Source organism: Arachis ipaensis, chromosome B8 (genome assembly GCF_059453495.1).
Source record: "Arachis ipaensis isolate K30076 ecotype BB chromosome B8, ASM5945349v1, whole genome shotgun sequence".
Classification (NCBI taxonomy): domain Eukaryota; kingdom Viridiplantae; phylum Streptophyta; class Magnoliopsida; order Fabales; family Fabaceae; genus Arachis; species Arachis ipaensis.
The window spans coordinates 138,798,094-138,812,023 of NC_142443.1; the positions used below are offsets into that span (position 1 = coordinate 138,798,094).

General features: G+C 38.2%; 1 protein-coding gene and 1 long non-coding RNA gene across 2 annotated transcripts; both read right to left on the reverse strand.

The window, feature by feature from the left end:
* Positions 1–364: 364 nt before the first annotated feature.
* On the reverse strand, positions 365–3,529 carry LOC148550044 (uncharacterized). Its single transcript, XR_015896598.1, has 3 exons — positions 3,473–3,529; positions 564–638; positions 365–457 (listed from the first exon to the last, which is right to left on the reverse strand). It is a non-coding gene; the product is annotated as an uncharacterized LOC148550044 (long non-coding RNA).
* Positions 3,530–3,804: 275 nt separating this feature from the next.
* LOC107612950 (auxilin-related protein 2) lies at positions 3,805–10,918 on the reverse strand. Its single transcript, XM_016314747.3, has 8 exons — positions 9,916–10,918; positions 7,342–9,019; positions 6,789–6,912; positions 6,588–6,685; positions 6,338–6,403; positions 5,949–6,038; positions 5,321–5,497; positions 3,805–4,405 (listed from the first exon to the last, which is right to left on the reverse strand). Exons 1-8 carry the CDS (start codon positions 10,536–10,538, stop codon positions 4,367–4,369), a joined length of 2,895 nt encoding a protein of 964 aa, XP_016170233.1. The 5' UTR covers positions 10,539–10,918; the 3' UTR covers positions 3,805–4,366.
* Between the last annotated feature and the right edge of the window lie 3,012 nt (positions 10,919–13,930).

The following is a 13,930-nucleotide window of genomic DNA, read 5'->3' on the forward strand; positions in this document are numbered from 1 at the left end:
AATAAGTAAATATTCTTTTTAGATTTTATTTCAACTAATAATTATCATATATGTTGTATTATTTTATTTTTATTATTTAAGAAAATATGTTTAATAATATTTTTAGAGTAAACATGTTTAAAAGAGTGAAAAAAAAAATTTATTTGTATTGTTTAGTAAAAATGAGCTTTTAAAAAAAATGTTTTTTTTTTTGCGGATATATTCGATACCATATCCGACTCAATCTACAAATGTGTGAATCAAATTCAAGATTAAAAATCGTAGATATTAGATCCGATGATTTTAATACATATCAGATCGAAATTTTGGCCATATTTAATCCGATCGGATTCACATTCACCCCCTAAACTCTAGAAATGGACTAGACTATTAATGTGTTGAGTCGTAAGCTGAACCCGAGCTTGACTTAGCTTGGCTCAATTCCCATCCAAATTGCTACTAGGATCATTGCTTTCAACTGTGAAATTATCTTCAATACTAATAAATTTCCTATTTGTAAATGTAAAGGAGATTGAAATTTAAATTCAAAGAGCCGAAAAATAAAATAAATGTCTTATAAATACCTTATAACTTATTCATGATCAATTACGAAATTCTGACGGACCGAAAAACCCATCATCATCAAAGATTGTAACTTCCTATGCCAATCAAAACATGCACTGAGAAGTGACCAAGCCAATTGATTGAGGTAAATATCAAATCGGTATTCAAAAGATTCTGGCGCTGATAAAATAGTATCTGATTTTTGTTATTGACAAAATAGTCCCTAAAAGATTTTAAAATTTGACAAGCGTGTCCTCGAGCTCGCCGAAGTAAATCTCCGACAAACACAATGCTGACATGGCCACCGTATTTTGGTGACCTAGCAAACCACCTCTCAAACCCTAATCCCTCCCTCCCCAACGCAGACTCCCCCTCCATCTCCCTCCCCATCGCAGCCCTCCCCCTACCCAACGCAACCCCCTCCCCCTCCATTCCCATCGCAGCCCCCAATGCACACTTCCCCCTTCCCTTTCCTTTCCCATCGCAGATCATATAAAGACACAGATAGAGACACGCACAACAGAACACAATATCACAATTCAAATTACAATCTACCAATACCATTTGTATTTCTTTCCAAATATATTACACTATTCCATCAATTACATTAAAAAAAGAAGAAAAAGAAAAAATCCACCTACAAACCTCCTAAATTTCTTACCAAAATGATCATGTAAAACACTCTTATCAATCCCTTGGTGATGGTAACTAGGGATGTCAATGGGGCAGGGCAGGGGCGGGGGATGCCTCCCTACTCCCCATCTCTGCCTTCAGATTTGCTCTCCATCCCCGTCCCCATTCCCCGCTGTGGGGGAATATTGCTCCCCATCTCCATTCTCCACAGGGTCTTATTCTCCGCGGGACCCCATTCCCTATCTATCTGATAGTTCTAACTAATTATTAATTTTCATATGATTAGAGCTGCAAGTATCCATCATATACAAAAACAGTAAGATTTTATACAAAAAGTCTAAATGACACGATGGTGACTTTTTTCGAAATGACGCAGTGGGGAATGCAACGACGAGCCAAAGGACAAAGCAGTGGATAAGGTGGGAGACGCGGCAATAGAGAGGAGAATAGACACAACGACAGAGTTACGAAAAGAAACACCGCAAATAGAAAGCACGACGCGGTGAGGGTGATGGTACGGTGAGGTGTGACGATGCGGTGAGAAGGGAGAGTGGCGAGGGGTGGCTGCAGAGAGATTGGATGGAGTATGAATAGTGTTAGGGATCTCTGAATTGAAGAAGAGTTATGTAAATAAAGATTAGAAGTTTTGAGTTTCTATATCTATGTGTGTGTGAAATGTGTGTGTGTGTGTGTGTGTGTGTGTGAAATGACTAAAATACATATATAAGAAATAAACTATTAAGGATAACTTAGTAAATTTATAAATTTCAGAGAATAACGAGGACGGGGCAGGGATCCCCACTCAGGTCCCCGCGCTTGCCTTGGGGGAATTTTGTCCCTCATCTCTATCCCCGCGGGAAAAATTTCCCATAGTCGGATCCCCATTTGGGATAGTCCTTGCAAGGATCCCCGCGTCTCGGGGAGTTTTGCCATCCCTAATGGTAACTCTTGCAAACATAGTAGAAAACGTTCTGCGCCAACAATCCCACCAAATTCATATTGACCAACACACCCACAATACCCGTGAAAAACTACATAAACGAGTTTTGTGTATCAATTGCTATAATAAGCAAAACCAAGAAAATCACGAAGACAAAGTTATAGATGAACATCAAAAGCGTGACCCAGAGGTAAGTAATGAACAAACGCGTGAAGACTTTGGGAATTGCGGAGATGGTGGAGGAAAAGGAGACAGCTTTGTTGGTGTAGAGGGAAGCGACGGTGAAGACGGCGGTGGCGGTGGAGAGGAGAGAGAAGGCGAAGAGGAAGAGAAGGTAGTAGAACTAGATTATGAGAAGAAGGGTCCATTCATGGTTAGCTTAGGAAGAGTCTTGATAAGGGTTCTAGAGCTGAGCGAGGAGTGCGTGTGTGAAGAGTGAGTGTGCAAGGATTGCGAATGAGGGATTTGGATCCTCTAAAGTTTGAATTTCACTTTAGAGGATAAAGTTTGATCTCTCACCTTTGAATGGTTTTTCTCTCATATTTTCTCTTGGTCCCACTTATGAAATAAATGGTGAGAGATCAAACTTTACCTTCTAAAGTGAAATTCAAACTTTAGAGGATCTAAATCTGCGAATGAGAGAGGGAAAATTAGGGTTGGGGTTATAAGGTAGAATGTTTTCGGTGATCTCTTTAGAATTGAGATTGATTCTCTCAAGATTTATGGGATGTTCAGGAATTACAGTTCCTCTGGTGCTAGATCCATTATTCCTTCTTCTTCTTCTTCTTCTCAGATTCTCGTTCTGTTTTCTCTGCTCTGAGAAAGAGAAAGAATTGAAAGCTTTGGTTTGTGGTTGCTATGAAAGGATGAAATTTTGAGGTATTAGATTTTTGTTCTTTTTCATTGCAGAAATGAGATGAGATGAGATGTTATGAGAGGGAGGGAGAGGGAAGGGGGATGCGATGGGGAGGGAAAGGGAAGGGGGGATCCGATGGGGAGGGAGGGTGAGGAATTAGGGTTTGGAAAGTGGTTTGTCAGGTCACCAAAATACGGTGGCCATGTCAACATTATGTTTGCTCCGGCAAACTCGGAAACACGCTTGTCAAATTTTAAAATCTTTTAGAGACTATTTTGTCAATAACAAAAGTCAGGTACCATTTTGTCAGCGCCAGAATCTTTCGGGTATCGATTTGGTATTTACCTCTACCGGTTAATATATACTAAGAGCAAGCCGAATTGGCTTGTTCGTTCTGACTTATATAATATACAGGCATGCAGCATGCTCTAAACAACCACAGATGACAAAAGGAATGCTAGGAGAGAAACATTTAACACAAACAGAAAATTAAAAGAAACCTGGTATAAAGTTCGAATAACCTTTCCCCATAGCAAGGATTAAAGGGAGATGCAGAATGGACACGCCCCTCATTTTTCCTCTGTTTGAGTCAATAGAAAAGATAAAGGATCATTTTTCACATTCCCTACCTTCTTTTCAACGTCCAAACAATGCATTAGAAAAACAATTCAATTTAAGTTTCCCAAAAGATGAAAGAAGAAGACAATGTCAGATCTAATGAAAATAAAACAATATAAGCGATTCCATAATCCAAAGGTAATTGAGTCATCAGAGTTCAAACCACGTCCAAACGACAAAGAACACTGTAGAACACGCTCAATGAATGGTAATGTTTTATGCAAAAGATCAATTTGACATTTTTCAACTCAATCATAATACACTGTATGACTGTAATGCATTTCCACATTCTGATATCAATCCACACGATGGTATAACATGTATTCAGTAGATCACTATATAACATGAGAGAGAGAGAGAGAGAGAGAGAGAGAGAGAGAGAGAGAGAGAGAGAGAGAGAGAGAGAGAGAGAGAGAGAGAGAGACTCATGAGCTCAGTTTGATAGAAATAATGAATTAAATTGACAGAGATGCCTAATAAGAAAAAGAAGAAAGAAAGAAAAATATTTTACACAAACAAAACATGCCCCCGAGGAAGAATGTCCATGGCACCAAAGACTTAATCATTTTCCTGTGAAAACATTGGGGCTTCTTGAGGCTATGCAAGGAAAGCAATGTTTCTCCATCAATGCAATGCAATACAGCAGCTCAGAATTGAAACAACATGCTATAGGGAAGGGCACAGCTGAAGCAGGGTTTGTGGTCCTTTCTCAACAGATTAGGTTGATGAGCAGTGCAAACTACTAGGTTTGTGGTCCTTTTCTAATAAAGATGTTATTAGAAAAGCTCCTCTGAATTGAACTTATTCCATGCTTCCTGTTAAAATATTTCAAGTATTCAGGGGCAGGGGAAAAATTGAAGGCACCACAGCATTCTGGACTTGGGAAAAGAGAAATAATATACCAGAACGCTCATGTCAATTTTTTTCTTTTAAAAGAAAAAAAAATTGAAAATAGCAGATAAAAGATAGTCCTTTATCCACCAGACGTAGCGAGAAACCTCGTAAAAATTATAAAAAAAAGGGTAAAAGTTGTGAAGTGCAAACTATTAGAAATTTACATGTTAATGGTTTAAACGCGCTATGACATCATTCAATTTGTATGAACAATTAGTCGATTCCACCTAATATGACAAGGTGTTATGAATTTGATTTAGAATATTTTGAAGTTTGTGAATCCAATGGGCCACTCTGCCACCAGCAGAAGTACTTTTTCTTCAGCAGATTCGAACTTGAGACTATCAAAAAGGAGACAAGCTTGCCTACCAATTCCGCATGACATATATTAATAATTGTATTTTTTCTATTGTAATTTTTAAACAACTCAGCAATTTTCCTAGCCCAAAGACACGACCCCCAAAACAAAAAAAAATTAAAGACACCAGTAACCCCAACACTGCCACTACTGTGTCTCTTTCCCTTCTTTCTTTGTCTCCAAGTATCTCTTAGTCTCTTCTTGTTATTTGTTAGTTACTGGTACTAGAATTGAGATTTTATTATATTTATAGAGTTTCTTGGTGATGATGACTGTTTACGTTCTTAAATGTGACTTGTGATGTCTCTATGTTGGCAATTTTATAATTATTTTCACAATTTGCGCAACGATTCCTGATGTGAATTGCGATTTGATAACCATGCTCCAATCTAACTTGATTGTCATTTTCAACTACTACTTTCATTATAAAGAATTGATTAAAGAGCATAAAAAAATTGCATAGAAGAGCCTGAAATACCTTTAGCAGATCAAACACCTTCTCGGCAATATATTTCTGTTGAAGTGTGGCACCCTTCTGTTGCACTTTATCAGGATGAATGCACAGTGTAGCTTTCCTATAAGCCTTTTTAACAGCAGCGCCTGTAATTAAATCAGTCAAAGAAACTGGTTGCCAACCACATTCAGGCCACAGCACCTGATCATCATTGATAAATGAATCTAGTCAACATAAATATAAAAAATTATACCAAAAAATAAATACCAGAAAAGCAATATAAACTAAGCTAAAGGACCCCATTTGACTGGTTCAAGATTCATGACGAAAAATATGATTTGGTAGAACATGTTAATTATGCACTTGTTATCAATAAAAAAACAAATATAAAATATGGCCTCAACATTTTTGGGATACATGTATCATTTTCCAGAAGATGTTAATTATGCACTTGTTATCAAAATAAAATAAACTATGGCCACAAAATCTCGGTGATACATGTACGATTTTACAGAACATGTTAAATATACACTAGTCATAAATAAAATTATGGAAGATAAATAGATAATCCAAGTCATTATACTCATGGCCACTATAGATCTGGAATACAGAAAATTCAGAGATTACCAAACTACATCAACAAAGTACATACATATTGTAAGGTGGAGAGCAAAGCACGCAAGTTCCCCTCCTTTCCTGCAGCCCAGCGCTTAATTTCAAAATCCAGTGTCTCTGCAAGCCTCTGAATTCAGAAAGGTAAAGTTCAATGAAAAAAGAAAAACAATAAAACATGGCATAAAGCCATAACCAAATGCAAATTAATGGAAAACTGATAAGACAAATCTTAAATAAGAACACACTACAATATTAAAACAGAAAAAGAACACCTGCATCAGATAATATAAAAAAAAGCCAAGAAAGGAGTGATGACAAGCCCCTTCCCCCCAACCCAAAAGAAAAGATAGACAGAGGGAATGCATCTATATGAGCATATTCTCCTCCCCTCTCCAATTTATAAATCTATAAATATAGACAACTCACGTGTCTCTCAGCTTGCTCTCTTTGAGTTTGTAGATCCCGTTGGTTCTTCTCAGCCAATGCTTTTGCCTGGCACAAAACAAACGGTCATAGGTTGACAAGCTAGGGGAGAGAGAGAAATAGTAAGACTTCCTTTTTAAAGAATGCACAAATTTCTGCTTTAAATCAAGTTTAAAGAGCACGATCTTCACTATTATTTGTAACAAGACACCAAAGAAATCAAATTAAGTGGCAAAAATGCACTAATACATACCGCCCGCTCCTGTGCCCTCTGGTGGCGTTCCATCCTGGCTCTTCTTCTTTCTTCACTTTCTCCTTCAACTTCCTGAAATTCTCCTGATGATGGAGCAGCTTTAAACAATAAAAGAATGGGGACAAAAAGAGCCAAGTAAGCATAAAACAAGATAATTAATCATTGCATCACTAGGAAAATATATTGAACGTGCAAACCTACTTCCAAAAATGGAGGAAAGATCATCAACAATATTAACCGATGATGATGCTTTCTTCATGCTTGAAGATACACTAGTTGATTTCCTAGTTACATCTGACTGAAATTGGGCATCAAATACAGTGTCCTGGAAACAAACAAGTACAGAAAATTAAACAGAGAAATCTGCAATAGTTTCATGCTAGCATTAATGTGAATGACAATACACTTACATTTTGTTTTGCTTAACAGGAAAATAATTTTTGAACTTTAAATAGTACTCAACCCAAACAATATACCTAGCAACATTTACAAATTTGATTTTATCATTATGTATAGCTTTTTTTCTTTTTTATATTTTATTCTTGTGATGTAAGGAGAATCTGTTCGATATTTGTTCATCTCTTCATCTTAAATCTTAATCATATTCTTATGTTGATCCGAAAAAAGTATCACTACTATGACTTCAAACTTTTGGGATTTAGTTATCATGATGGGAAGAGACAACACAACCCAGCCAGGCATTTGCCACTGTATATTAGTCTAAATAAACAATGTTTAACAACGTGGTACTTACTGAAGAGCTAGTCCTAGGAGGCCTTGGCACACTGCTGGCTCGTGAACCCATGCTGAAGAATGATTCAAGATCATTTTCGTTATTTTGTTGCTTCATCCTTGCAGCAGCTGCAGCTCTTTCTCGAGCTTCTGCAGCAGCCCTTTCCCGAGCCTCAGCAGCAGCTCTTTCTACTGCAGCACGTTCTGCTTTAACACGTGCCTCAGCTGCAGCTTTTTCCCGTGCAGCCTTGTCCCTAGCCTCCTTTTCAGCCCTTTCCCTTGCCTCAGCTGCAGCCTTTTCAGCCCTTTCCCTTGCCTCAGCTGCAGCCTTTTCAGCCCTTCCCTTTGCCTCAGCAGCAGCCCTTTCACGGGCTTCAGCTTGTGCTCTCTGAACTGCAGCCCTTTCTGCGCGTTCTCGAGCTTCAGCATTGGCTTTCCCAACAGCTGCCCTCTCAGCCCTTTGGCGAGCTTCAATAGCAGCCCTTTCACGGGCTTCTCTAGTAGCTCTTTCAACAGCTTGTCTTGCCATTTCTCTTTCTCTCTCCCTCTCAAGTCGCTGTCTTTCTTTTTCTTTCTCCTCCCTTTCCTTCTGCTGTCGCTCAAGGTCTAACCTTTCCTGCCTCTCTCTCTCTTCTAGTACAGCTCTGTCATCCTTTTCCATTTGCACAGTTTCTCTGCTTCTAGCAGCCTTTGTACTTTCTCTCTCCCTAACTTCTTTTGCATGCCTAAATTTAGCTTGGGCTTTGTCCATAGCCTCCTTCATAGCTGCAGCAGCAGAGTTCATTTCTATTTCTTCATCAGGAAAACCATTTCCAAGGTCTTCGTCATTAACATGACTTCTGCCCATGGCAAAATCTTCTAGTTCATCAAACGGAGATGTAGAGGATAACTTTGCTGCAGCAGGAGCAGATTTAGGAACCTGAGAAAATCGAGCGGAACTCGGAAATGACAAAAATTCACTATCCTTCTTTCTGGCATTGGTAGTAGAAGTAGATGAACCTGTTCCTGACTTGTGGATATGTACTGGACGTGGAGGAGGTGGTCTTGAAGGTGGCGGAGCAGCAGTTGGTTGAGTAAAAAGGGGAACCTCTGATACTGTTAGCCATATATCATCACTAGATTCCAAATTTTCTTCATATGTTGGAGGCATATCTGCCTGAACATTAGTCTGTCTAAAACCACCATTATCATATGGGGGAGACGTAGACCTGTGGCGTGCTGGTTTATTAGAATTAGATGAGTATGTAGGAACTTCAAATGGAGCTTGATGAAACTCATTCTCCTGTTCAGCATGCATCTTGTTTTGTGAGTGTCTCTCAGGGCTCCTAATATATGATTTCTCAACTGATTCTTTGTCTCTAGTCCAACCAGTGCTTGCATTTGACCTTTGGGGTGGGGAACTGCTACCCTTCCTGTTACTTCTCTCTGATGAGAATGCTGGCACAGATTGTCCAAGTCCATCAAAGGGATCAATATCATCATAAAGTACACCATTTGAATTTGATGATCTATCATTTTTTGTGCTTCTTGAACTGCTAGGTTTACTAATTTCTTCCAACGGGTCAGTAAAGTGGCCTGATGTAGAATCCACTGGACTAGAAGCTGATTCAAAAACATTGAATGGGTCTTCTGTAGCAGTGGGAGCTGTTTTAGATGCATTGATTGTAGGTTCTGATGACAAACCAACATCGGGAGTGGACCTGTGAATCAAACCATGTGATTATGAATACATTAACCAATATGAAAGAATAAGGGATTGCTTCATCTCTCTCTATTTTCTACTTTCATTCCCTAGGGTTTTTTATGTAGTAATCAATTAAGACATATAGCAACAAAAATCTTCATAAGACCCTCAACAAAGAAAACGCATTTGTCAAACTCTTCAAGTAAGTCAGTAACAACGAAAATAAAATGATCATCGTCTGATTCCTAGATAAAATGCATTGCATAGCAAAGAAAAATCAATACATTCTATCCCAAAAGTTACTACAACTGAAAGGATAAGCCCTTGAGCACAAAACAAAAACATTGAGCTTAAATACCCATGCTTTCATAATCCCATGTATAAAAAATTTCCAGTATCACTCAAGGTTTCCACTTTCCACCTATAATTATACACTTCAAGAGTGCCACACAAAATTAAACCACTGAAAAAATTCATCTCATTGTTATTCTAAAATGACATGTCACTAACTAGTCCGAAGCTTTTAAACCCTTACCAATGGAAGGGTCTGTTCACTCATCTAAATACATTTGAACATAGGAGAATCAAAACTCCCTGAAACTGCTCTGGCACTTTTTCTGGAAAGGAGACACTACTAGTGCTCAGTCAATTGCACATTAATTCTCAGCATATCTCACTCATCTTGCCAGTTTACTATAGTATCACAGCCTCACATGTTAATTCCAAATACTTGAATAGGCATTTTTCTCTCCCACAGGTCACTAAACCTCATGTCTCACTAGTCACTAGTCACTACACCATCATCCACAAGTTCATATGTTAAAAAATGCACACTAGCACATCAACTAATCAAGTAGAAAAAAGCTTTTCAATATTCGAACGATGCATGAAAACAAGGTCAAAAAAACATACCCATCATTAGAACTCTTACTGCTTCCAAATCCAGGTAACAATTCATCAAAATCTGCCACACCTTTATCCTCCTTCTCCAATCTCCTCCCACTGGAGCTCTTCGAATCTTGCTCCGCCTTTCCGAATCCTCCGAGCAGATCATCGAATGCGCTGCCACCGCTTCCACTCCCTCCGCTGGCACCAGCGAAAACGTCCTCATATGCAGCCTTCGAAGACGACGTCGTGCTCTTCAGGCCAGGTACGCCGTCGAAAATGTCGTCGTCATACACCGGCTTGTCGTAAACCGGCGGCAAATTCACGGACCTGGAGCTGGAGAACATAGAGTCTAGGTTGAAGGCCGCGTCGGAGGTTCCTCGCCCGTCCGATTTGTCTGCGAACCTGGCGGAGCCTCCGAATATGTCGCCGAAGCCGCCGGAATCTTGAGTCTTGTGGTCGGAGAAAAGGGAATCGGTGCCGCCGGAGAAGGAATTGGAGGTTCGAGGTGGCTTGGAACCTAAATCGAAGTTGAGTGAAGAACTGGCGGTTGCGAAATTGGAGGATCCTTTAGATGCGGCCATCGGAGCCGATTTACCTTGGGGTTTGAACCCGAAATCGGTAGCTAAGAGGCCATCGAAATCGTTCATCGCGAAAAGAATTCAAAATTCGAAATCAAATTCAGAGCGAGAAGGATCTGGTAGTGGTGATGGTGGTGGCGGTGGCGAAAGTATCCTCCGAGTAGTGGTGGCGATGGTGGAAGTGGGTGAGGGGGGTGGGGTGAGGTGTGCGAGGATACAGGGAAGGAAATGGTGGAGACTCAACTGTGAAGTGGTTTAACCTTTTTTTTATTTGGTGTGTTAGTTTCTTCTTGTTAGTGCCACTTAGTGGTTAATTGATAATGATTAAGGCTTAATTGATTGTTGCTTATTATTTGGTTTGGTTAGGCTTTGTCTGTTGCTTCTTGACTTTGCTTGTGTGTGATGTTTGTTTCTTCTTCTTCATGGTCATGGCATGAATAAACATTTTCCTTTATTCTTTTCGAATCGAATCATGTTATTTTGGTGTAAAGGACCAGGCAAGCGCTTTTTAATTTAGGAAAATTTTGACATTTTAAGTTTTGAATAAATATATTTATGACGAAATTTAAATACAAAAAATTCTTTGACTTTTATAAATGGAGAATAATTTTATCTTTTTATCCATTTATCTCTCACAAATTAAACGAAACTGATTGACATTGTTTAAACAGTATTTAGGTGTCCGTTACATTGCCATACTAAAAAAAAAGCTAAAGTTTGTAGGATAAAAAAGTCTCCAAACATAAAAATGACGTCATTGTGAATGTAATAAAATTATGGTATAGATTGCTTCAGAAAACTCAATTTAAATTTCATTAAGGCTAACATTCACAATGAAATCGTTTTTCTGTTTGAAATTTTTTTGTCATGCAAACTTTAATCTCTTTCTAACATGATCTCGTAATAGACATCTAATCACCGTTATAACTATATCAGCTAATTCTATTTGATTTGTGTGAGACAAATAAATATAAAAATAAAATTATCTTCTATTTATAAAAATTATGAATTTTTTTGTATTTAAATTTTATCAAAAATATATTTATCAAAACTCAAAAGCTTAAAAAATTAAGAATCTATCTTTTCTTTTATTTAAATTAAAAATATATATTCTCTAACTTAATTCCGCTTATAGATGACAACAGATCTTTATAGAGGTGGAGACAACCCTCAATCTCTATTTTCATTTTTTAAAACACCTTCCATCACATGTATCTATGATAGGTAACAAATACCCATTATTCATCATATATTTTAATCCCCACAAATATCCGTGCATGTTTGTAAAAGGTAAAAAAAATAAAAATAAAAAATTGAAAAAATAAGAGAAAGAAAAATAATATCACAATTTTCAACAAGTGTCACATATTACAATTTACAAATCACACATCATCTTCGGCCACAATTCATTCCTCAAACACAACTCAAAATGCGATATGATCAGAAAAAAATTTAGTCAAATTGATATCAATAAAAAAATACATAACTTAAACATAAAACTACATCATTAATATTATTGTTTTTGTCTGGGGAACAAGTCGGCTCTCATGACGAACAATTATCAAGCTGTCTTCTTGGATGCTGAATTATCAATTCTGCCAATTCGAGCTTTTCTCTTGACGGGGTGTGAGGTGCGAGCAATGAAAAGGGAGGAGTGTACCTGCAAAAGTACTCCAATGCTTAAGTCAGTATTGTGTTTTAAAAGTCTAGTCTAAAGAGATACTTTACCTTGCTCTATGTATGGTCAGATCTTCGTCGGTTACACACCGAGCATTTAAGCTCGGTTTGGTGAGGATTGGTAACGCATTCGATTATTGTACCGTTTGGTTGGACGTTAGGATTGTGGGTATCACCTTGCCGAGTTATAACGTATGAGACCGAGTTATAGCTTGTATTCGTAACTGCCATATCACAGCCACCAAGTTTAGCTTGAGAAGATTTTTTAATGAAACAGGTTGAGCTTTTGATGAGTTATGACTCGGTTGAAAGGATTGGATATGGAGCCCCCATATCAACTTACTTCATTAAAATATGTATGTCATGCGACGTGGGGAGTCGTGTCTGTGTTTTATTGATGAGAGAGAAAAAGGTATGAAAAATAAAAGCAGTTTTCATTTCCAATGCAATCGTGGCGTTTGATGTGATTGAGGCAACGGTTGCTGGAACTCAAACATGTTAGTGGTATGGTTAATTTAGTGTTTGGGTTCTAAGGGTGATTTTAATCTGTTTGCCCTTGACCTTTGAGTTTCTAATTCTCAAGAGGATGAGTAAAAGAGGTGCGTATTTTCTCTCTTTTTTGCTTAGTTATCATTCTGCTTTGTCCTTCTTCTTCTTCTTCTGGTTTTTCTTTCTATGTGTGACAATGGATTTTGAAAAAGAGAAGAAAGGCAAGATCGACTGGTCGTATGACTGGATGAGTGATGATGTGAGGTCTCGGGTGTCTTTGTTTGTTGATGAGGCCGCTGTGAAAGAGGTGGATATGTCCAAAATTGTGAGAGTGAGTTCTGGTATTGGTGTTGAGTTGTTGCCTTGTAGTGTTTAGAATTGGGTTTATCATAGGTAGGGGCGGAGCTAGATGAAATATTAGAGGGGGGCCAAAAATATTTACACAATAAAATAAGATTAAAATAAAATTTTAAAGGGGCTAAACTGAAATTTACATATAATTTACATGTAAAAAATTAAAATTAGGGGGGCGATTGTCCCCATTTCTTTATAGGTAGCTCCGCCTCTGATCATAGGGATCAGGGGTTCGAATATTTCTACATGCATAGTTGTGTGAAGAACTTAGAGTGAAGTTTCCATTCACAAACTTTGAATGTCAAGTACTGAAATAGTTAAACTGTGCAGCGTCCCAGCTTCATCCTAATGGATGGGCGTTCTTACGTTGCTTTGAGATTTTGATGGAGTTTCTTGAAGAGCCTCCATCGATAGATTTGTTCTTTTCATTGTTTCAAGTGAAAGGGGGTGGGTTAATCTCAACAGTACCCCTGGATTTGGTATCTTTAAGCTGTATAAGTCCTCGTTTAAGGACTTTAAAGAAATGTATCTCAAGGTTAGGAATGTGGAAAAGGATTTTCCCTTTTATGTGGATGAGGATTTGGCTGAGAGGTTTCCTCTATGGTGGTGTTCGGAGCCTCAGAATATACTCGGGCTTGAGATTATTATCCCGAGGAATGTGTGCCTGATTGAATTTCTGGTTGAAAATATTGATCGTAAGGATTTGATCTCCATGTTTGAGTTGCTCAAATGGGAGGAGAATAAAGAAGCTGTGGTAGAGTATATGGGTGAGTTGGAGGTTTGATTTATTTGCTTTTTGATTTGTGAAAAGATTTCTGATGCGTTATTGTTTGTCTTGTAGGTGGTAAATATCCTGGGGTCTCGGCTGCCTCTCTAAGAACTCGGTTTAAAAAGAAAAACTTGGAGAAGGAGGTATCTTCGTCAAATCGTGAAAAAGGCCC